Source organism: Amblyomma mixtum, chromosome 3 (assembly GCF_055824585.1).
Source record: "Amblyomma mixtum isolate Tamu chromosome 3, ASM5582458v1, whole genome shotgun sequence".
Lineage (NCBI taxonomy): Eukaryota > Metazoa > Arthropoda > Arachnida > Ixodida > Ixodidae > Amblyomma > Amblyomma mixtum.
Window position 1 is genome coordinate 571,595 of NC_143014.1, and position 23,326 is coordinate 594,920.

Consider the following 23,326-nt stretch of genomic DNA (forward strand, 5'->3'; position numbering starts at 1 on the left):
CGGACCAGAACGAATTTTTCTTTAACTACGAAGTTTCTGAGAAAGCTGTATAGCTTTCCTTTGTAGCCGTATGGCTGCGCTCGGGTGGATGTCAATGAGTAATTACTCCCTTGTTACAAATCTACTCCACCTTGGGGGATTCCCCTAAACATTTGACCAATCCTATGGCTTTCTTTGCTTCCTCCTTCGTGACTGGTGGGATGTCCCATTGCTGCTTTCTACTGCCTCTCTCATTAAAGTCCTTATTGCATTCACTACTGTATATATTTGTGTAGAACTCTTCGGCTACTTTAACTATCTGTAGGGTTCGGCACGCTGCCGCCTCTTTGTGCACATGTGTTGCGAACATTCCGCAAGATGGCAGTGGCCTAGGCTGCGCGTCCCGTTTTGTTTCGTTTTGTTTTGTTTTGTTTTAGTGCGTGCCGTTAGAAGGGGAGGAGAGGCTCGAACGCCCATGCTCTTCGGTTGGTCTCCCCGTTCGTTCTTGCGTTTTCCCTTGCCACTACAGACGGCGGGGCTCTTTGCCGACATCGACCTTGGGCTCCTGTCCCCCGTCTTCCCGGAATCCTGCCTCCCGGGGGGAAGAAGCCGCCGGCCATAAACAAGCGAGAACGGTCTCGGTTTCGTCGCGTTACGCGACGTGCTGTGTACTAGGCCAGCACGGTTAGGAACCGAAAGTGTCCGTTGGCCCCAGACGTCTAGCGCGCATCCGGTCCGCTTGGCGGAGGATTGCGCAACCACGTAGGGAGGAATTTCGGGGTGAGGGAAAAACCCTGACATCAGTTCTGAGCTTTCCTATTCGTTAAAACTGATGTCAGGCGGGAAGCTGTAACACAGTTGAATTTTGCGTGCGGAAAGTGGCGCGGGATCGGGGTGAACTCGTGAAGAGACCCGCGCCCGAGGGCTTTTGTTTTCTAGCTACTCCTATGGGGCAGGCGCTCGGTTGGGCCGAGCGCGGAGGTAGCGGCCGTTGAGAGCTGGTGCAAGGCGCGCCAGTTCGACTGTTGGGACGTGGTGTCCCTCGCGTCTGTGCAGGCGGTCGGCTAGGCCGGCCGCGGATAGTTTGGGCGTACTGAATCTTGTACCCATCTGTAAATAGCCTGTATAAAAGTTCTTCGTTTATCCCTGGATCGATTCGCCTGGAAGTCACTTCATCGAGAAGCCCTTCGAGCGGTGCATCCAATTGCTGGAAACCACCGGACCAACACCACCGGCACAACTTTACTGGCGCAGTCGACAGGATTGGTACACTGCAGCAGCTCCCAGGAGAGGACGAAGTTGGGTATCCAAGGCGAGATACTGAGTGGACGACAGGCTAAGGGTACGAAGGTGCGAGGAGCATCGGGCGTGAAACGCCGAAGACAAGGCCTTCAGCGGACACAGGGTGGCATCCCTGAGCAACGGCGGCAATTGGGAAATTGAAGCGGACACGACCTTGAGCGGACGCCAAGTGGCATCCCCGAGCAACGGTAGCAGCTAGCGGCTTCAGTCGGCACCTTAAGAGGTCGACTCCATTCTTGCCCGAAAAGAGGACACTGCGAGCAGCTGCGAGTGAGTTCCCTGGTTCCTTTTTCTTGGCGGTCACTGTTTGACTACGGCGGGCGTAGTTAATGATAACCCCATTTGGGCATCTTAACCCCGACAAGGCATCCACAATGAACAGCGATAGTGACAGTGGTGACAGTGGGGACGGTGGTGATAAGGGCAGCAATGGGGGGTCGAGGTCACGGCGTAGCCAAAATATTGATAAAGAGCTGGAATTGTACGAAAAAAAGATAAAAGCCTTAGAGCTTCAGATGCAAATCATTCGTGCTCGAACTCAGCATGCTGCGCCTTCCGAAGACGAGCGGTTGAGACAGTACGCTAAGCTACTCGCCGGAGCGTTCCCCAAATTGCCTGCAGACGGTGAAGTACCCGTCCGGTTTGAATCAGTGGAATGCTCGCTCAGGGCTTACAACGTTCCGAAGGAACACTGGGCGCAGCTTGTGTTCCCAGCGCTGGCCGAACGGGTGACCTACTTATCGACTCGGTTCACCGTAGAACAGCACAGGCACTACGATAAGTTGAAGACGGTGGTCCTGGAGGAGTTAAAACTTTCAGCCGCAGAGTACCAAAGGCGGTTTTCAGGGGCCACCAAGCGGCGCGAGGAAACTTGGAAGGGTTTTGTCACACGCGTCCTGAGTTACTTAAATTTTTATTTAAAATCTCTAGGCGTGTCGTCTTTTGACGGACTACTGAAACTCTTGGTTGCCGACCAGCTCAAGGAGGGGCTATCAGAAGAAGCACTCAAATATGTCAAGCTGCGCGAGGGTGAGAAATGGCTGAACGCGGATGAGTTAGCCGCACTGCTACAGACGTACGAGGAAGCCGCCGGGACGGAAGCGCACAGAGGAAAGCCGACAGCTTTAAGGGTTTTGACAACCGCCCAAAACCGAGGACTGAATACCCACCTGCGCAGAAGCCTGGGGCAGAACTAGCAGACGGAAAAGCCGCATTCAGGCCAGGAGGAGAAAAGAGAAAGGCATCGCGATCGGGTGGCTGTTTCCGATTCGGGAGCTGGCGGCACGTTGTTGCGAGCTGCCCATTTGATCGTGAGAACCCAGCTGACAAACGAGAGCGTCCGCCGAGGAGTTTGTGTCCCCACATGGGACAATCGATCTCATCTCCGCCTTCGGAGAAAAAGTAGAGGCGAAGCTGGCAGTTGTTCCGTTGAAGCTGTACCGTGGTGCTTCCTTAATCGAAAATGCGGACGATGCGACACTGGTGGCGTGTGCGCTCAACGACAAGCTCACGCACGCCGACTGTCTGATCTCCGCAGACGCATGGAAACGGCTGCACAGCTCGCGCAAAACGGACAGCAAGGGTCTCGCGCAGGCGGTTGGGACGTGCCAGGTGAAGACAGACCGGATGAATCAGGGCCAGACACAGGCGCCGAGCCATTCTTGGCGTTTGTCACCCAGACTTCGCGCACTTTTTGTGGGAAGCTCCCAGACACCCTTAGAGCGTGTGGGGGTAGCGGTCTCGGACTCGAAGGAGATGCCCTCGACTCAGCGTGGCAATCTCAGCGGAGACCAGCCACCAAGTGACAAGAGGTTTTTGGGCGTTCGGTGCCCAGCTTTCGCTGGTCGCAAGCCAGAGAATGGGTCGGAGCCAAAGGTTCACAAAACAAAACAAGGTTTATATAGCAAAGAGACGATACAGAGGATTTCACAATCACTAGTACAAACAAATACAAAGTGATTAACAGCGCAATGCAACTCGTGCAAAATTAAACTCGAGAGAGAATACAATATATATGCAATATTGCACCTAAAGTGCACTAACACAAGAGAGAGAGGTAAACAAACAAAACACAATTTGTTCACCGGGCACTGCGGCAGTCCGACGACCAGAGTTCCATGACGATGCCGTCCCTCAGACTGGCGACCGTTGCCTCGTTGGTCCGATGCTGGCCGAGTGGTGTTTTCCCGGGAGTCGAACGGGCGCGCTACGATGAAGCTTAAACGGCGGTCCGGACTGACTGATAGCGGTCAACGTCCTCTTTTATAGGCTCGCTTTCACGTCTGTTTGTTCAACGCGCCAGAGTAGGCGCGCACATACACGCAGCATTTGCAGTGCTGTCTCCCTTCTCTCTTCTCACTGGCCGCGCGTCCCCATTGGTCAGAGTCAGGAGCCGTTTCGCGAAGGTTCCAGCGTGTTCTAGCGTGGCGCCGTCGTGGCGGCGTCGCCGACGTCCGAGTGCACAGGAGGGGGACGTGACTTAGTGCACGCAAGGCTACGCCCTTTTCCTCCGGTCAGGAGAAGAACCGACTCGCATGTTCGAGAATCTTCGGCGTGGATGACTCATTCCTTCGGCGCACGCCGTGGCGATGGAGAGAGAGGCACGCGCTCGGCGGGGGCTTTCCCTCTCTCCCGTTGGGCTCGCGCCGGCGAGACGCCGTGCACGCGGCGGTTTTTCTTTGTTTCTAAAATGCGCCGAATTTTGTGACACTGCCCCTTCCTTTAAGAATATTGTGTAGCAATATTCACAAACCACAAAATTCGCGCGCACATGCATGCGCTCACAAAGTCAGTGGCGAATGCCAAAATACATACATCAATACTTGATGCTTTAAGATACATAACACAGTGCAATAGACAGATAACTTAGGAGGGTAGCTGTGTAGGCCAGTTGGTGAGACATGAAGGCGCTAGACACCGCAGCGGACACGGGACATAGAAAGAAGACGACACAGGGCGGTACTTGCAGTTGCAAGTACCGCCCTGTGTCGTCTTCTTTCTATGTCCCGTGTCCGCTGCGGTGTCTAGCGCCTTCATGCAATAGACAGAGTGCACTCCAAACTTCACAACACTTCAAAGCACGCCGCGTTTCGGCGGTACAATTCGCGCGCACATTCATGCGCTCACAAACTACATGTGAAAATACATACACGACACAGTGCAATGTACCCAATGCACATAAATACACGCCGCGATTGGGCAGTACATTAACACAAGGCTACAAACATGGAGCACGCAAATACAAGGCACACTTTCGCCTATATTTCCAAGTTTGGCTGACACAGCGGGCGCGGAGCAGTATTGTTTCGCTCAAGGTTTCAGTCGCGCTTTTAATTCTCTTACGCACGCGACTCTGACTTTTCTTTCTGTCGCGAGCTCTGCTTTTCTTTCGCCTCATGTTGAGGCTTCTCTTCCGAACGCGGTTTTGGCTCCGCTTCCTGCTCGCACTCCTGTCTGGTTCTGCGGCCAGTCTTCGAGCCCTTCTTCTTTTCCTGTGGCCAGCGCGTCTGTTGCGAGCAAATTTTACGCCAGTTCGCTCATAACGGCTCCGCTCCTCGTGTTCTTCTCGGCGCGCGCTCTTCTGTTTTCGTTTGCGCCTCCACACTGAGTCCTTGCTGTAGGCTGGGCTCGTTCCTTTGAGCTTCTTTCTGACTTTGCTGCGATGTTCGGGCAGCTCGCTTCCATTCGGCTCGGCTGTCTTCAGCTTGGTTCTCTTCCTTCCCGTTTTCTTCCTGAATTTTCTCCGGGGCTTCGGCTTTTCGGCTTCACCTGCTTTGGTGGTGTCCGACTCATTTCTCTTACTTTTTACTTCCTTCCGAACTCTGCTTTGGGCTGAGCCCGGTTCACTGACGATTGCGTCATCCGAGTTGTTCTCTCGCGATGCAGCCACTGGTTCAGCTCTCTTTTGTTCTTCGAGGACTGCACTTTCTTCTTCCAAGTCCTTTTTCCTTTTCTTTCGGAGCCTTCCTTGTGAGGGGCATTCTGAGCATGGCTCATTAGCCGTTGATGACTCATTCTCCTCACTTTCGCTCAGTGTTGCTTCCTCAGCTTTCTCTGATACTTTCCTGAGTTCATTAGTTTCAGTGCAGTGGTGCTCCATTCCTTGTACTGCACTGTCTCCTTCCTCCGAGGCACAAATTTCCTCGCCTTCCGCTTCGGGAAAGCCCTCCTCGCTGCGCGAGGGTTCACTCGGAACGGCTTCCGGGTCTTCACTGAGTGCGCTTTCCTCATGTATTTCTACGTCTGAGCTTTCACACTCAGTGCCATTTAACCACTCTTTCTCGTGGTCTTCACTGCCGGACTCAGAGGTGTAGCACTCGGACTCCTCCATAGAGATCTCAACTGCTTCTTCGTCCTCAGGCGGCTGCTCTAGGGTCCCCTCAGACTGCAGCGTCAGGTCGGCCTTTACCTCAATGCCTACTACCTCGGTAGTAGCTACACAATCAATTTCTAGAGGAAGCGGCACTCCGGTTTGTTCTTCACTCTCTGTGGTTTCAGTGGCAGGAACAGGCTGTTCCACAACCACACTCTCACTAGTGGAGCTAGTTACAACCTCTTCCGTGGTTGTCAACAAATTAGACTCGTTAGTCTTCCACTCGGCCTCTCCGGGGTTAAGCTCCACTGGATCCCTGACGTTCCTCGAACGCCGCATTTCAGCAATCTTCCTCTGAAGGATTGCCATCTCTCTTTCAAAAGCCCTTTCGGCTTCTTCACGTTTCCTTTGCCTCTCTTTCTCTCTCTCTACTCGAGCTCTCTCTCTTTCCTGGTCCACCCATTCTCGCAGTTCGGCTCCGGTCATCCCCATCTGGAGACCGGCCTCTACTAGCTCCTTTAGCTCCTTGAAGCTCATGTTTGGAGACCGAACTCTACATTCAAGGAAATGAATACCTCTCCACGGTGAACCTCACTAACCGCTTCAGCGCGGCACCTCACGATATCGCTCTGCTGATAACACTCGTTTATGACATCTTCGTAAAATCCTTCAGACTCTTTCTCCGTTCTCTGTGCTTACAAACACCAAACGTCCTGTCGCGGACGCCAGAATATATTGTCACCCAGACTTCGCGTACTTTTAGTGGGAAGCTCCCAGACACCCTTAGAGCGTGTGGGGGTAGCGGTCTCGGACTCGAAGGAGATGCCCTCGACTCAGCGTGGCAATCTCAGCGGAGACCAGCCACCAAGTGACAAGAGGTTTTGGGCGTTCGGTGCCCAGCTTTCGCTGGTCGCAAGCCAGAGAATGGGTCGGAGCCAAAGGTTCACAAAACAAAACAAGGTTTATATAGCAAAGAGCCGATACAGAGGATTTCACAATCACTAGTACAAACAAATACAAAGTGATTAACAGCGCAATGCAACTCGTGCAAAATTAAACTCGAGAGAGAATACAATATATATGCAATATTGCACCTAAAGTGCACTAACACAAGAGAGAGAGGTAAACAAACAAAACACAATTTGTTCACCGGGCACTGCGGCAGTCCGACGACCAGAGTTCCATGACGATGCCGTCCCTCAGACTGGCGACCGTTGCCTCGTTGGTCCGATGCTGGCCGAGTGGTGTTTTCCCGGGAGTCGAACGGGCGCGCTTCGATGAAGCTTAAACGGCGGTCCGGACTGACTGATAGCGGTCAACGTCCTCTTTTATAGGCTCGCTTTCACGTCTGTTTGTTCAACGCGCCAGAGTAGGCGCGCATATACACGCAGCATTTGCAGTGCTGTCTCCCTTCTCTCTTCTCACTGGCCGCGCGTCCCCATTGGTCAGAGTCAGGAGTCGTTTCGCGAAGGTTCCAGCGTGTTCTAGCGTGGCGCCGTCGTGGCGGCGTCGCCGACGTCCGAGTGCAGAGGAGGGGGACGTGACTTAGTGCACGCAAGGCTACGCCCTTTTCCTCCGGTCAGCAGAAGAACCGACTCGCATGTTCGAGAATCTTCGGCGTGGATGACTCATTCCTTCGGCGCACGCCGTGGCGATGGAGAGAGAGGCACGCGCTCGGCGGGGGCTTTCCCTCTCTCCCGGTGGGCTCGCGCCGGCGAGACGCCGTGCGCGCGGCGGTTTTTCTTTGTTTGTTTCTAAAATGCGCCGAATTTTGTGACAGCGTTCGAATGCGAAACTCTACCCCAGCGGATGGCTGACAATAATGAGCTAGAGCGAACTCGGAGCCGATCATCCCCTTCAGATAGAGATGTCAGTAAGACGCAGAGCAATGCTGCAGATGAGCGGTCTGGTCGCGACGGCATGAAGCCGGTTGAAATTGAGAGCTTGCGAGTGGAATGGCGCGTCCCGTCAAGTACTTCAGAGAGTGTTGACACAGAGTTGCCGGGTGTAGCTGAGTCGGACATTCAGGTTGAAAGAGAACAGCAATCCCGACCCGCCTGTACTGAAATTAGCTCCGAGAGCGTGCTGGGTGACATGCAAGATATCGTCGAAAGTGGCCAGGTAGCCGACGCGCTTGAGGGCGTGGAAGACATTTGCGCTGAACCGCATGAGCATGAGGACACGGGTGACTGGACAGGCGCTGGTGTCCCGTGGGAACTCTTGTTGCCCACCGACGCGGAAACAGTGCATCAGGTGTGTTGCAGCGATGACGCGGTTCAAACAGTGACCTCAGTAGCAGCGGTGGCGCACGAGGAACCCGTGTCGCAGCTGCTGAGAGCTGATTCTGACACAGCTAATGCAGGTACAGACAATAAGGCAGCAGAGCGATTTCCAGATGAAGGGAAGTGCAGTAGTGGTGACAGGGAATGCGTCAGTCACAGTGGCCAGAACAAAGGAACACCGGCACATTTTAAGCTGAGAATGCCGTGCGTGAGAGGCCCCTCAGCGCACAAAAGTGCGTCTAGAGTGACAACCCGCGGCCTGAGTGCGCTGACGGCCGGTGTCACAATTGAAGCAAAAACAGCGCTGCGAAAGGGGAATATCGTCACTGCGCGCACTGCCGGTGCCGCAGGGATGTTCGGTCGTAAACGGCAAGTGCGGGTGTTCGACCCGGGAGGACACCGCCGAAATCGTCGGTCGCGTTGGCCGGGGCCAGTCCACCCTTAACTGCTTTTGCCTGTTACGAAATGTTCGAATGCCGTAAGGAAAGTTCTGTGCGAGGCGATTTCACTGACCATTCTGGACCCGCGAAAGCCGTATCTGCTTTTTACAGACGCGTTGGCAGTAGCAGCCGGCACCTGCTTGGCGCAGCTTTCTGACCACGGCACTGAGGCGCCGATAGCCTTCGCCAGCCACACTGTTGCAAATGCGGGGAGCTGCAATCGAAAGGGAGGCATTCGGGGTGATCTGGGCACTAAAAAAGTTTGAGACGTGGGTGTTTCCCGCCGCCGTGACTGTCATCACTGACCACAATCCGCTCTCATTTCTTACGAGCAGCGTGCCCCAAAGTGCAAAGCTTACACGCTGGGCTCTGGCGCTCCAATGCTACAATGTTAACATTGAGCATCGCAGGGGAGTCGACCACGGTAACGCGGATGCCTTGTCTACGATCCCCAACGCTTGTTTGAATAGTACACTGGCTGACGTCCCGCAGTGACCGCTGGGAAACTGGACCAGGGAACAGTGAACACTGACTCGTTGGACTTAAGAGACACACTCTGATCCAACCCAGCGAAAGTGGTACCCAGCGAAAGTGGACTCTCTAGCATGTATCTGTGAAGTGTGTGACGAAAGGTCGCGGCATGCTGGCCCACAGGCTCCTGCAGCTTACTCGTGCCGAGGTACTCAACTGACACTTGCCGAACCCTTTTTGTTGTTTGTTGCCTCGGCTTATCTCTTAATAGATTAGCCGAGTCTTGGGGGGAAGGTGTAGGGTTCGGCAAGCTGCCGCCTCTTTGTGCACATGTGTTGCGAACATTCCGCAAGATGGCAGTGGCCTAGGCTGCGCGTCCCGTTTTGTTTCGTTTTGTTTTGTTTTAGTGTGTGCCGTTAGAAGGGGAGGAGAGGCTCGAACGCCCATGCTCTTCGGTTGGTCTCCCCGTTCGTTCTTGCGTTTTCCCTTGCCACTGCAGACGGCGGGGCTCTTTACCGACATCGACCTTGGGCTCCTGTCCCCCCGTCTTCCCGGAATCCTGCCTCCCGGGGGGAAGAAGCCGCCGGCCATAAACAAGCGAGAACGGTCTCGGTTTCGTCGCGTTACGCGACGTGCTGTGTACTAGGCCAGCACGGTTAGGAACCGAAAGTGTCCGTTGGCCCCAGACGTCTAGCGCGCATCCGGTCCGCTTGGCGGAGGATTGCGCAACCACGTAGGGAGGAATTTCGGGGTGAGGGAAAAACCCTGACATCAGTTCTGAGCTTTCCTATTCGTTAAAACTGATGTCAGGCGGGAAGCTGTAACACAGTTCAATTTTACGTGCGGAAAGGGGCGCGGGATCGGGGTGAACTCGTGAAGAGACCCGCGCCCGAGGGCTTTTGTTTTCTAGCTACTCCTAGCGGGCAGGCGCTCGGTTGGGCCGAGCGCGGAGGTAGCGGCCGTTGAGAGCTGGTGCAAGGCGCGCCAGTTCGACTGTTGGGACGTGGTGTCCCTCGCGTCTGTGCAGGCGGTCGGCTAGGCCGGCCGCGGATAGTTTGGCCGTACTGAATCTTGTACCCATCTTTAAATAGCCTGTATAAAAGTTCTTCGTTTACCCCTGGATCGATTCGCCTGGAAGTCACTTCATCGAGAAGCCCTTCGAGCGGTGCAGCCAATTGCTGGAAACCACCGGCACAACTTTACTCTATCTTACCCATATTGCTAATTACACTGCCCTGTTTGTCTGTTTACGCATACGTCTGATTTTTGGCTATGCCTAGATTTCTCTTTACCGCTTTTAGGCTAGCTGCGTTCTTTAAACCATGTTCGAATCTCTCCATATTAAACTTCGTTATGTCGGTTACCTTGCGCTGGTTTATTAGGTTTAATAGCTCTGGCAGTTGTATTCTGTCTTGGGCTAGAGGTATCATGCTTTGGCGTTTTTTTAATCAGATCTTTCGTTTGCTGAGCGAGCTTGCCGGTATCCTGTCTAACCATCCTGCCGCTTACTTCTACGGCGCATTCCGTAATGATAGCTGTGATTTTATCGTTCATTGCTTGAAGATTAAGGCGTTCTTGCTCAGTTAAAGCCGAATATTTGTTCCGCAGCGAGATCCTTAAATCCTGTACTTTCCCTCTTACTGCTAACAAGTAAATTGGCTTCCGCCCCACTTGTTTCTTCCGGTCCCTCTTCAAGTCTAGGCTAATTAGATACCTTAAAGGAAACTGCATAGGTTTAGAAATCGACTAGCTTAAAGGGCGACTGAAGCACTTTTTGAAAAAATCGGGCTTGCGACGGCACCTTATAGTTTTTGATGCTGCAAACTCGAATTTCGAACTGAAATTGGGTTTAAAACAAGCACTAATTGTCATTTTTAGCAGAAATATGCAGCCGGCGCCTCGGGGCTCGTCGCGGGTCGCGCCGCCGCCTGTGATTGGCCAATGTGACGTGACGTAATTTTGAGGACTGGCCGCGCTGCGTAGGCTGCGTTGCGTGCAGATTGCACCTCTTCGCGGTGTTGTAAAAGCGATTGTAAAACACTTTTGACACTCACGTGAACATCGAGGTTTCGCTGTATGTGTTCGTACTTGTTGCGCCCAAGAACGACGCAGTATCTCCATTGCGGAGAGCGAAGACCAGCCGGGAACGTCTACCGCCGTTGGAAACTTGCTCTGGTACGTAGTACGGCATTTTTTGGGGTTGCATGTCGTTATTGGCAGAAACTAGACGATTGTCCGAGAACTTTACCGTGATAAGCCACTTTCACGGAGTCTAAGTCTCCGAGGAAGATTCGGAAGGTCATGACGGTGCGCCTACTTCGCAGAAACGACGAAACCCGAATGTGTTTGCTTTCGCTTGCCCTGCGGTGTGTTGCCGATCGTGTCATGGCATGGCGTGAGAAAAAACCCGCGACCGTATATTCCAGCCGTATATTTCTCGCCTGGCCATAGCAGCTCTTACATGTGCATGATCAAAGTGCGTTCGTCTGATGTGATGTGATTCGCAATATTGCTTGGTAGCGCTGGAGAGCGGAAATTATAGCCGAAGCTTGATGCAACGAAAAGGCGAGTTCGCTAGCTCACATGTACTAAGCCAAGGCTCGTAGCCGTCGGCAGAGGCCTCCCTTTCGAAAGGAGCTGCCCACAGTGCACTCGTTGTGCATGCGCCGGCCGGTGCCATTCCCGAAAAAGCTTTCCGGTGAGTGTCCGATGCCGGTATGCGATTTTTTCGCATGTAGGGTGGCACCCAGTCGGTGATAACCGTGTTTTCGTTGTGGCTGTAATATTACTCTTTCATAGCAGGTGTTTGTATGCATGCACAGCATAGAAGATGAATACTTCTACTGCACTTATCTATTGTCAGAAATCGCTAGGAGATACCTGCTATGTGCGGCTAGTGCACTGAAGTTTCCACTGCACAATAAAAAAATGCTCCAATAATGAGTGAGAAATTTGAGTCAACCTTGGGGGAAGTTTTAACACTTTTCATTCACAGGCTACAGTGACATGCAGCATACCTGGTGTTTAGGTCATCTGAAAACAAATGAGAAACAGTCTTTATTTATTTATTTATTTATCATCATACCCACAGCGCCATTGGCTGGCATTACAGTGGGGGGGTAGAAGAAAAAGTACACAAATGCCACCGCGTGCAGGTGGTTACAAAAAAAAAGATAACAATGAGATAGAAAGAACACGGAATTATTATACACAAAAAAATGTCACAGCATGGAAGAAAATGAATCATTTGATAATATGGACACTACTTCCTCAGGCAGCTTGTTCCATTCCGAAACCGTTTTGGGGAAAAAAGACATTTTAAAAAGGTCAGTCCGGCACCTGTATTCTTTAACTTTAAGTGAATTATCTCTACGTAAAGACACGTAATCAGGGTTGGCTATATATTTGGTTCTGTCTATTCCAGTTCTAGAATGAAATATATTATGAAATAATTTTAAACGCAGTACTTTCCTACGTTTTTGAAGTGAGTCCCAACCCAAAGATTTTTTCGCGCTCGTTACACTAAAATATCGCCCATAGTTATTGAAAACAAAACGAACGGCCAAATTCTGAACTCTTTCTAGCTTTTGAACGTCAAGCAAGGTTTTCGGATCCCAGACAGTGCAAGCATACTCAAGTATGCTTCTAACGTTTGTATTATACAGCAGTTCTTTAGTCTTTAAAGGGAAAAGTTTAGCGTTACGTCGCAGGAAACCTAAAACACGACAGGCTTTGGCAGTAACGAAATGCACGTGACGATGCCAAGACATTGAACTTGTTAAATATACACCAGCTGTTTCTACCAAGTTGTGTCCTTGACACAGTCTGAAAGAAGGTGGTTTCTGTAGAGGAGTGTGTTGGCCTCAGTGCTTGAGGTTTTTGCAAAGTGAGAGCAAGAAAAAGTGCTGTTTGCAGTGCAGACTATTTCATCAGGGTCTGCCGAGTTTCTGGCAGGTTTTCTTGCAATCACTGTGCACGAACCTGGCACTAACGTGAGTGACATGGAGAAACCATACAGCAAAAAAACAGTTTTATTCTACTTTGCTGTCAGGAATAAGTATTCTTATTTCTCTTTTTTTGTTTTTCATTTGTGATGATTAGCACAACGTCCCTTACCATTCAGCGACGTCACACAGGATAATTGTGTCCCAATACCAACCTGCAAGATAAGACAGCAGGGATTACACGGGTTGTAGCTTCTGTCAGTCCCCACTGCCGATGAGCAGTCATGTACAAGCTGGCTGAGCTTTGTTCTGCTACAGGCAGTCGGTGACGACCTCCTGGCATCCAACGTTTCAGTGAACTGCTTGTGACGATTCACTATGCCAGCTGCAGCAAAGCAGCTTGGTACATGTTGAAATAAGAGCAAGTTGCATTTTTCTACACTGATTACTGACATTGTGGCATTTATTGCCACCACTGTCAAGGAAGTATGTCCGAGTTGGTGAAACTTCATTCCTTTACACGGAGTTGATGATGCCGCCCTAAAATCCTGGATCACATGAGGCTTTCCAGCATGACATAAAAAAAAATCAAAACAGTTAGGCATAAATGAACCAGCACCGCCTTGCAAGATGCAGCTGCAGGGATTAAAAAAGTCGTAGCTTCTACAGCTGAGTGAGTTCACAGATTCACTTCAAATAAAATTTTATCTTAGCTAAAATTTTCTTTCAAAGTCGTGCGCATAAATACAAGCATGAAGACTCTGCGCAGTAATTATACGCTAGTAGCATATGTATGCACAGTAGACAATTGTTCACAGAATTGAAATAAGAGAGAAGGTCTCTTTGGCTTATCAAACACTTACAAGAGCAAGCTAAAGCAGCAAAACTCTAATCATGTCAGAATTGCTGCTGCAAATTATACAATAAATTAAATACTGTCACAGCAAGAAAGGAAAAAGCCTGTTAGAAGTCTGTCGGCAGTGCAAAAGCCACTTGTGTCACGAACAAAAAAGCACATTCTGAAGATCTGTAATAAGTGAAACTTTCCTTTTTAGTCTGCCCTGGCATCTAGCTGTCTTCCTAGCATGGCTTTGGATTGAGCTAGTTGGTCTGTTTGCAGTTCATGCCTGGTTAAATGGTTGGACGTAGGCATCCAAGGAACACTGAACACAATGACGGATACATTATCATTCAAATAAATTTTGTGAAAAATTGAGCTATGTCCACAGTCTGGTGGAAAGTGCTCTAGTCAAGGGCCAACATACTGAACTACTAGCTGTGAAAGTGCCCTGCGCCACTTCCTTCACCATCATTGCCCTTCCAGTCACTCAGGTCCAAAAAATTGCAACTACATGTTTACCGCACAAATGCAGAGCAGAAAGGTGCCAAGAAAAATTTTTTGCCTGCTTTGACAAACAAAATGACCATTCCATGAAGCACACTAGGCAAAATGATTGAAGTTCTCTTTTGTGCTAACCTGCAAACTGTCAAGAAATGCAGAAGCATAAAGATTTTAAGATCATGCACATGAGATACTGTCATTTAGCTTATGATGTATCATTTAGCTTATGGTCACTGGTAATATTTTCTGGAAGACAGCATTGGCTGCTAAATAAGTAGCCATTAGTGCGCTGGTTCATCTTTTATAGTGGCAGATAAGAAGTACGGCAGACGGAAATCTTGAAAAATTAAAATGAAGGAAGAGCCTCAGTCCAGCGACGGACGTTCCAACAAGAGGACTTGTCTTTGTCGGGCGAAGTGCGGTCATCATTGGCAGGGGTTGTATAGGCCCTTCACTCTAAAGAGGGGGGACTAGGATTATGATGGGGTGTGGAGTGAGGAGGGTGGGAAGGTGGGCTCTTGGGCTTCAAAGGCCTCTTGTCTGGCCATGGGGCCTGTGACCTACAGGTAGGAGAGAAGCAGGTTAATGGCTATACTAACATGAAAAGATTGCAAAAACTGACCCCTCCCCCCCTTTCCAAACAAAGCGCAACAGAATCAGATATGAACAGTGGCAATAAAACAGTAAAATGAAAAAAAAAAGCTAAAGAAACAACAAATGCCATTGAGAAAATAGAGGCACTAAAGCGGTTATCACGGTTGCATTCTTTTCCCGTATAATCTACGCAATCCCCAGCATATTGTGCACAGTGGTCTGCATCCTTTCTAGTGGCTGCATGATTCTACTCTGCCTTCTTGTGTTTAGTGATATCTGCTTTTCATTTTGTTTTTGATGAACCAAACATTTTAGTAACTGGTTCCCCTTATGAAAGTATACAGTGCATGTCATCATATCCTTTGCTATATATTTTTACCTGTCACAGTGTCTCAAGCGCTTTGGCTGCTCAACTCACATTCAGATTTTGGACATCAGGTAAACCCCCATACTACTTACCAGTACTTTCTCTGCATGTCATGTGAAACTGCTCATTGTCTGTTGAACCTTGACTTTCTTTCCTCAACCAGCTTCTCCTTTGGGACCTTTGGAAAGCTGCTGCTGAGTGGCGGTCGAGATTCTGGAGCAGTTTTCCTCTCCTGAGGCTCCATGCTCTCAGCCATAGCCACAATCATGTCGAGGAGGCGTGTGACGTAGCCTGTGTGAGCATTTTATCTCATAGGTTGTGCAATATTCACTTTCTTCGTGATCAAATAAACTAGGTGGTGCAAGCTTACCATGAGTGGGTGGCTCCTTTATCGGACAAGCTATTGGGTCACCACCTGCTGCCTTTGGGTAACGCACACACCATCGAAGTGTGCCATCCTTTGTGCGTGCCTGACCACGTCCACTGTTTTCATTGTAGTGAAGTGCAGCGAGTTGGGTCCTGAAAAAGTTAAACAAACAGGACCATGTGAAAAGGGTATCCGCAAACGTTCACCCTCAGAACTTGTAACCTATGTAAACAGTCTAACTATAAAGATTATGCGACAATAGGAGGTCACTGGTGGATGTTAAGCATAACGCCATGCCAGCAATTAGTGCTTGAAAGTACCATGAGCACGCATGATGAAAACACTGTGACAAAGCATAGTGCTACTTGTGAAGATCTGTGCAAACAAAGCGTCACCTCAGTTGCCAGGCGGATTGAAAATGAAAATGCAGTGCTTGCATGGTGAACACAGCAGGCACTCTGCATGCTCACAAAGTGTTGGCATGTAGAATCCCTTCTGATTCGGTCAAATGTGTTTTTAAATCTGTTGAGAAGATGTAAGAAAAGATGCAGCTATTGAAAATTTCAGTAAATCTAATTTAAAGTGGGCACCTTTTCACATAGTTGTGGCACACACCTACATGCCTTTCACTTTTTCTACAGATGCATGTTTAACATTTGCGCCAACGTTGATAATTATTTTGTAATATTGGTGTTTTCTCAATGTAAAAGCAGACAGAAGACAGCTTACCTAGCCCTCATTCCAGGATATGAATAGTGGTAGGTCTTCGGTGCAAAATGCACTAGAAGGCTATGAAAAGCCTCTAATCCATAAGTTTGGTATCCTGTTGACAGCCGTGGCATGTCTTGCAGAAGGGCTTTAGACATTGCAACGTCTCGAAGCTTCTGGAAAGCCTTTGATTCTAGAAAGAAACAGTCATTGTCATCTTTTTGTAAAGCTCTAAACGTGTGGCTTGCTGTATGCTCGTGAATCAACCAGCATTTCAGCGCACCTGTAAATAAACTCGTATTCAGTAATGAGCATCTTATAAGTTTTTATACTTATAATAAACACACTGGAATTTGAGGTGCACTGTAATAAGTTGTATGTAAGAAATTTAAACAAATGTTATTTATTTAGTTCATGAAGCTTATCATGTAAACCCTGAAATCCTGCTGCACTGCGCAGGTTGCTAAAATCTTGGAATCCAGTCTATTACCCTGAACGACTATTAGTTGTGCAGCCTCTCCACTGCATGCCCTGCAATTTGCTCTTGGTTTCTACTAGGATGTCGCTAACTCGAATTTGTTTACCGACCCACTCTGCTCTCTTCATATCATAATGTTACTCTTCTCGCTTTCTGCTGCTTGCAGCATTGTACTCAGTTTAAGTTCAACCCTTTTCGTTAATTTTTTTTCTCCGCCATGAGTACTGGTAAGACACGGCTGTTGTACAATTTCCTCTTGAGGGATACCGGTAAATTACCATTCATGGTATAAGCATACCTGCCAAATGCACTGCGCCCTATTCTTATTATCCAATATCTTTCACTCTCATGGTATGGATCTGCAGTAATTACCTACACTAATTAGATCTCTTCCCTTCCCACTTTTAAGGCTTCGGTGCCTATCGTATAGCCACTGTTCCCTTCAGAGGCTGTTGAATCTTGCTTAAGTTCTGTGCATAAAGCTTTCAGACCCACTGTTCTTGTTTGCCTGTCAAGGTCATCGATCATGCTTTGCAGTTTGTTGAGAGTTCTTTAGCAAGGCAGTGTCGTCAGCAAATTGCAAAGGTGTTCCCATTAACTCTTATCGTCCGTTAGATCTCATTCGAGGTTTGTAAATACTTTCCGTAAACACGCATTGAATAGTACTCTAGAGATTGTGCCTTCCTTCCTGACACCCTCTCTTACTGGAATTTTGTAATTTTATATATCGTAGTTAGATGTTACTAATTATGCTTCAGTGGGGCCTTTGCCGTATTTTCAATGCAAAATGCAATATACCTTCTCTGAGCCACTGCTTGGGTGCTAAGTCGCCGTGCAAACACGTGGGGAATGATGCCTGGTCGTGTGTGTGGATGTCCCTTATGTGATTAAGAAGGGACAGCCATTTGGGCACAATGAGTTGTGCTTGGCCTTTGCTGGATGCTGCCGCCCAATACATATGGTTGCACACAGACTTAATCCAAGGTGCAAGTTCGTTGCAGCTCTTTTGTTTCGCAGCGGTATGCAGCTTCTTGGTGACACCTAAAAGGCATATTAGATATAAATTGAACATGATATATTCCATAAATGCGCTGAAAATAACATTTTATCAGCAGCCACCGTAAAACTGCAGCTGCCGGATACCTTTTGCCATGTGCCACACATCGAACTCGTGGGTGATTGAAGATTTGTTGTTGCGAAGAAAGCTCTTGATTTGTGTGTGACGGTCGGTCACCAGCACTGTAACGTTGATGTTCTCACTCTCCAGAAAAGCAAGGCCTTGTTTCAGGCCCTCTAACTCCATGCGACAGCTGCCGCCAGCATCATTAGACTGTGGAATGATAACGGCAAAGGATATTGAGTTTGATGCGCTGAATGTCTACCAATTCAAAAAAAAAAAAAAACTGCATGTATTGAGGCCTCTGCTTCCCAGCTGTTATGTACTATTTTTTACGAAAATGACTGTTTGTATTGCTAACAATGGCAGTCCTGTGCTTATGCTTCAGGCGTATGTACTGTGCAATGTCAATGCACAACCTTGGGTGGTCAAAATTTCTGGAGCCCTTCACTACGGCATCCCTCATAGCCTGAGTTGCTTTGGGACATTAAACCCCCATAAACCGTTCATCTACCAGCATGGGGATTCAAAGCTAAACCCACAATAATGCGTGTGCCGTTGAAAGAATTCATGATATTTAAGTGTTGTGTTACAATTCATTTGTCAGCGTTAGTGAACTATAGAAATTTACAGAATCTTGTTGTAGTAAAGTGGAAACGCACCTGCACGACTTCAGAATGCAAGACTTTGTGGCGTTCAACGTCCAAGAGAGTATACGTGCCATATTTAGCACTATATCCTGGTGAATCAGCCCGTCCATCTCCAGCAAGTTTTACTTGTTGGCCTTGCAGCTCTTGCAGCAGACTTCTCTGCTCTTCTTTCCAAACCTGAAAAAAAAAAAATAGTGCGCATTGAACCTTGGCCATGCAAAAAAAGCTGGTAACTTCTTCACGATGACTGCTTACCCTGTCAATTGCAGGCCACAGATATGAGCGCTGGATTGCAAAAAATGTCCTGTTGCTCACAACCGGTACACCAACTGAAGCCAGCATTCTAAGCACAGCTGTTGGGTTGCTTCCGGAAAAGAGAACTGCTGCGCAAAGCTTCAGGTTGAGCATCGGCTGCTGTTTTGTGATGTCTTGATTGCACCAGTAAATGAAATGACCAGATGCACACTGCCCATAAACCTTTAAAAGTGTGCCTTCACACTCGAATGAGACTGTACGAGGTGCGAGGCACTCTGTGCACAACTCGAAAAGTTTTCGCAGGTACTTCTCCTGCACCAAAAAAATTCTTTTGCCAGGTTCATCTGTGCAGCTTCCAGCACATCCCTGCCTGAAAAAGAATAGGCAAATTTTCAATCGGACTGGACAGTGTAAACATGCAATCTTGTATGAAAAAATTTGGAGTGAATGTTTATGGCACCACATTAAAAGTAGGGCAAACAGCATTTTAAGCGTACTGTTAGCTTTTCGTCATACTGCTAATAAATAACATACCTCTCTTCAAATTCTTCACATGGGCTGTAGTCCTCATCATCGTAGTTCTGATCGGCTCCTTCGTCTACTGTGCTGTCATCGTCGCTTTCACTGGCCTCTCTTTGGGTCGGCATGCTCTTTTGAGTGGCTGCATCTACCATGGGGCTACCAACCTGAATGCCTAAAAGTCGTGCGATATGTGCAGCTGCATTTATTATTTATTACCACTGGACGCAACATGGAATATGCAGAATTTTTAGAACTGACAATCTTTATAGTGCTTTGCCCCCTCCCCCATCATTACTGCACAAATGCATGCATCAAAAATGTACGCTGAATGTAGAGGCACATACCAATAGATACAGTTTGCAGTTTTGTCTGAGTGCGGCGTGATGCCATGCTTTTTTTCACACATGCCTGTACAGCTGTGCTTTGTGTCGCTGGCCGCACCATTGCTTGGACACACTTGTGTCTTCTGTCACAGGACTCAGTCAGAGTGACCTCCAGTGGCCCATCATATTGTGCTGCATCTGCAATAATGAGCAGGTTATCATGTAATGTGTAAGGGATCAATGCCTTGCATTACTGTGCTTGCTGAACATTGGTCATTACCTGTGAGAGCGAGGGTACTTGGCGAGTTTTCCTCACCAAAGTTTTCATGAGACATTGCACACAAATCTGCTTCAGCTTCTGTTGTGACGTCTGCAACACAGACTGAGATATGATTTGATGCACGGGATAGCCATGTATAACTAAATGTTCAGACTGAATGTAGAATCATTACCTGTTTGGTTACCAGAGGGACTGTCCAATTCTGGATCAAGTGTTTCCATAGTTGATCCTTCTTGAAGCAGTTCTGCAAGAACCTGAAAGGATAAAATGCGTACTGAATTTGTGGAATTGCTCTTTACTCTCAAAATTTTCCCATGAAGGCGAGAAAACCGCATATGTGATGTCGTTCTCGGCTGTCAGGTGATCATCGAATCGCATTTGCGTGAACACGTCGTAATTGGACAGTTTTAGAATAGGATGATCCTATCGGTTGAGGCGCCAGTGCACATGTGCTGAACCATTGCCTGAGGGGCGTTGTTGTCTTGCGCGTGCGCTGTACCTCCCCGCTATTCCCCTATGACGGACTAGGTTTCGTAACGTCGTATTTCATTTCATTTTTCACTTGAAATGCACCCGCAACCAGACAGACTTCTATTGAGTATTTTCGTTTCAGATCGCGTAACTAATGATCTACGACGAAGCAGCAACGGGCAAGAAATCACGACGCCGCATGTGAACAGCTTCGATACTTCTTTGCTTCGACGCGTCGAACCGAAACTCGCTCAGCGCGCCCTCAGACCTGGCCAACCTGGCCGCGCCAGTGTTCCGCAGGGGCTCCGCGATCATGTCAGGCACAGCAGTGGGCTTTTCTCAGTAGCCCGTCTCGTGCGCACGCGAATAATCATCATCGGTGTTTCGTTGATGAGTTACGTGATTTTTAGCGCAACGCCGGGTTTTTATAGCATATCCCCTTGCGCGAGAAAAGTAAACCCGCTAGTATAGAGCCGCGCGGCGCAGCTCTGTCCCATCGCGGGGTCGCCTCCGCGTGTGGTAATCACGGTCAACGCTTCATGCAAAGCTTCACACACAGATGAGACCTGAATTTCCGCAAAGTAGTGAAGTAGAAGCACTCACCTCATGTTTCCTTCTTTTCGCAAATGCGCTTCTTGGCGGTGGTGACGCGCTTCTTTTGTGCAAAAATATCGAAGGAACCGCGTCATGTTTCAGCCGTGCCCCTTTAACAGAAACCCCTAGCGATCGCATTAGGGACAAGCTCAGCTCGTAATCGCTGTCACGAAAGTGCTTCGAGCAGAGTGCGCTTGCTTTGGTCGGCTTGAAATTGTCCCTCTTCACAGCAACGACCCACTGCGCTGCGAGCTTTTGATCTTTCGGGAAAGCGTGGAAGACGACATCATCGCGGCCGTAGGTGCTCGTACACCCGAATGCAGAGCAGTACCGCATGTTAGATCGCCTGCACGTGGTCGGGTGCTCAAAACTTGGCTGACACGAGGAACAACGCGCGCTGAAAGCGCGCGCGGGTGACGGGACGTTCTCCGACTCCTCAAAATGACGTCACGTTGGCCGACATGGGCGAGGTTTCTCTCTCCGCTATCCTCCTCCACCTGCGGTCGCGCGGGACGCGGGAGATTTAAACATCCCGCTTACAATTGGTGATTGCGCCACTGTTTTAGCCAAAATCGAAAAAATAACTTTACAGGCGTGATCAGCAACGACACTACTTCAAAACCCTAGAAGATTAGCTGATTCGAAAACCGCTTCAGTCTCCCTTTAAGAGGGTCGAATGTATGAAACGTGCAGGTAAAGCATGCGATGTCTTTTTGGGCTAGCACTTGAAGAAGTAATGTAATCGCCGGTTAAAATCCGGACGTCCTTTAAGCTTCTGCGCAGCGCACCGCGCCAAGTACGGGGGTGCATGATGACGTCATCGAAGGTATCGGTATATTTCCAACGCACAAACGCCTGCTTTGAAGGAAAAAACCAACGCAACCGAAGGCAAACCCTGCCGAGAGTTGTTTGGCAGCGTCTAACGAGTCAGGGCAGGGTGCGGCTGACGACAGCGGTAATTTGAAAACATAGCTTCCGTGACGTCACGCTGAGTTTCCCTGCACTCCTCCGTAGCATTGAGGAGAAGCGCAAAATGCAATCGTCGATTACGTCACTATTTTTAATGCTAGTGCAAAAACACTTGGCATGCTTTACCTACAGCCTATGTAGATTTGAATTTAGAAGAACTTCTTGTTGGGCAAGTTGGTGCATTGCTTTGAAGGAACCAAGTTGCGCTATAAAAAAAGACAGCCACAGGAAAAAGCCAAGGAGACAGACAGAGCGGAACTTTGCAAGATGTGAATCCTTGAATATCGCAAAATTCTGAAAAAAGTGCTGCAGTTGCCCTTTAACACCCTGCTGTCGCTACAGCCAGTGTTGTCGGTAACGCGTTACAAGTAACGGCGTTACCGGTAACGCGTTACTTTTTTGGTGACTTAGTAACGTACTCGTTACCATTTCGGAACTGTAACGGGTAACGTACTTACGTTAGCATTTTTCGGTACCGTGAGGTGTCACGTTACTAGTTACTTTTTATTTCAATTGTCCCCCTCCGCCTCTATTTCAGCAAAAAAAAACCCCGAAAATGATGCTGCAAATAAACAAAATCTGCAGGTGTTCTCGACTACCCTTGTTGCGGCTTGCATGCATGCCAGAAAACACCTGCCCCGGACGACGCACTCAACTAAAAAAAAAAGCACGAACACGCATTCACACACTTGTCTTCACCCCCAAACCACTCACGCACAAAACTCTCCAAAGAGTGGACGCATTCCGAGCTACCAATGCACCATCTGCAGAAATCTGTAAGTCAGTTTCTCCGTAAGCTTGTTTTCCAGCCGAAAGGTATCGTTCCCAGGCGACACTCTCGCATTCTTTGTGGAAGCTGTTCACTCTTCTGAGTAAACTCAGGAATGTCGCTAGTTTTCTTCAAGATGGCCCCAAGAGAGCCGTCGAAAGAGTACAATGGTACAGGACAGAAAAGGGGATTGCAGTCAACCGGCTGTAGTAGAGCTGTGCACGGGCCGCAAATGTCAGCCCGCGCCCGGCCCGAGCCCCACAGTACTGACGGAGGCCCGGCCCGGCCCGACACTGAAGAAACCTAAGCCCGCCCGGGCCCGGCCCGATTTAAGGCCCGGCCCGGGCCCGGCCTGCAAAACTTTAATTGAAGTGACGATGAAACAGAAAGAGGTAATTTAAGTTTGGTTTTGTGGGGTTTAACGTCCCAAAGCGACTAAGGCTATGAGAGACGCCGTAGTGAAGGGCTCCGGAAATTTCGACCACCTGGGGTTCTTTAACGTGCACTGACATCGCACAGTACACGGGCCTCTAGAATTTTTCCTCCAAAGAAATTCTAGCCGCCGCGGACGGGATCGAACCCGCGTCTTTCGGGACAGCAACCGAGCACCGTAACCGCTGAGCCACCGCGGCGGCTCTCTCGCTGATGGGTCAAGGTCGTATCCTCTTCAGCTCGCAGTCCTTGGGTCTGGGTCGCTTGCGTGGTAGCCATTGAAACGTAGTACACGGGCCTCAAGAATTTCTCCTCCAAAGAAATTCTAGCCGCCGCGGCCGGGATCGAACCCGCGTCT

At 49.2% G+C, this 23,326-nt stretch overlaps 2 protein-coding genes and 1 long non-coding RNA gene across 10 annotated transcripts in view; 2 read left to right on the forward strand and 1 right to left on the reverse strand.

Annotated features, from left to right (window-relative positions):
- Positions 1-23,326, forward strand: part of LOC149349077 (octopamine receptor beta-2R-like) — a 507,633-nt gene that overhangs the window by 257,252 nt on the left and 227,055 nt on the right. The window lies entirely within an intron of this gene.
- On the forward strand, positions 10,560-15,402 carry LOC149349080 (uncharacterized). The gene is made up of 3 exons (XR_016289951.1): positions 10,560-10,961; positions 15,055-15,104; positions 15,197-15,402. It is a non-coding gene; the product is annotated as an uncharacterized LOC149349080 (long non-coding RNA).
- Positions 13,417-21,459, reverse strand: LOC149349081 (uncharacterized). 4 transcript variants are annotated; one of them, XM_089578052.1, is made up of 12 exons: positions 20,808-21,459; positions 19,906-19,987; positions 19,734-19,823; positions 19,475-19,651; positions 19,139-19,302; positions 18,609-18,974; positions 18,366-18,530; positions 17,730-17,916; positions 17,385-17,627; positions 16,130-16,301; positions 15,404-15,552; positions 13,417-15,324 (listed from the first exon to the last, which is right to left on the reverse strand). In XM_089578052.1, exons 1-12 carry the CDS (start codon positions 21,132-21,134, stop codon positions 15,158-15,160), a joined length of 2,289 nt encoding a protein of 762 aa, XP_089434178.1. In that variant the 5' UTR covers positions 21,135-21,459; the 3' UTR covers positions 13,417-15,157. The 4 variants fall into 4 exon arrangements, with proteins under 4 accessions (XP_089434178.1, XP_089434176.1, XP_089434175.1 ...); XM_089578050.1 differs by lacking the exon at positions 20,808-21,459 and having other exon boundaries at positions 18,609-18,978; positions 19,143-19,302; positions 19,906-20,750; XM_089578049.1 differs by lacking the exon at positions 20,808-21,459 and having other exon boundaries at positions 13,417-14,632; positions 15,126-15,324; positions 18,366-18,978; positions 19,143-19,302; positions 19,906-20,750.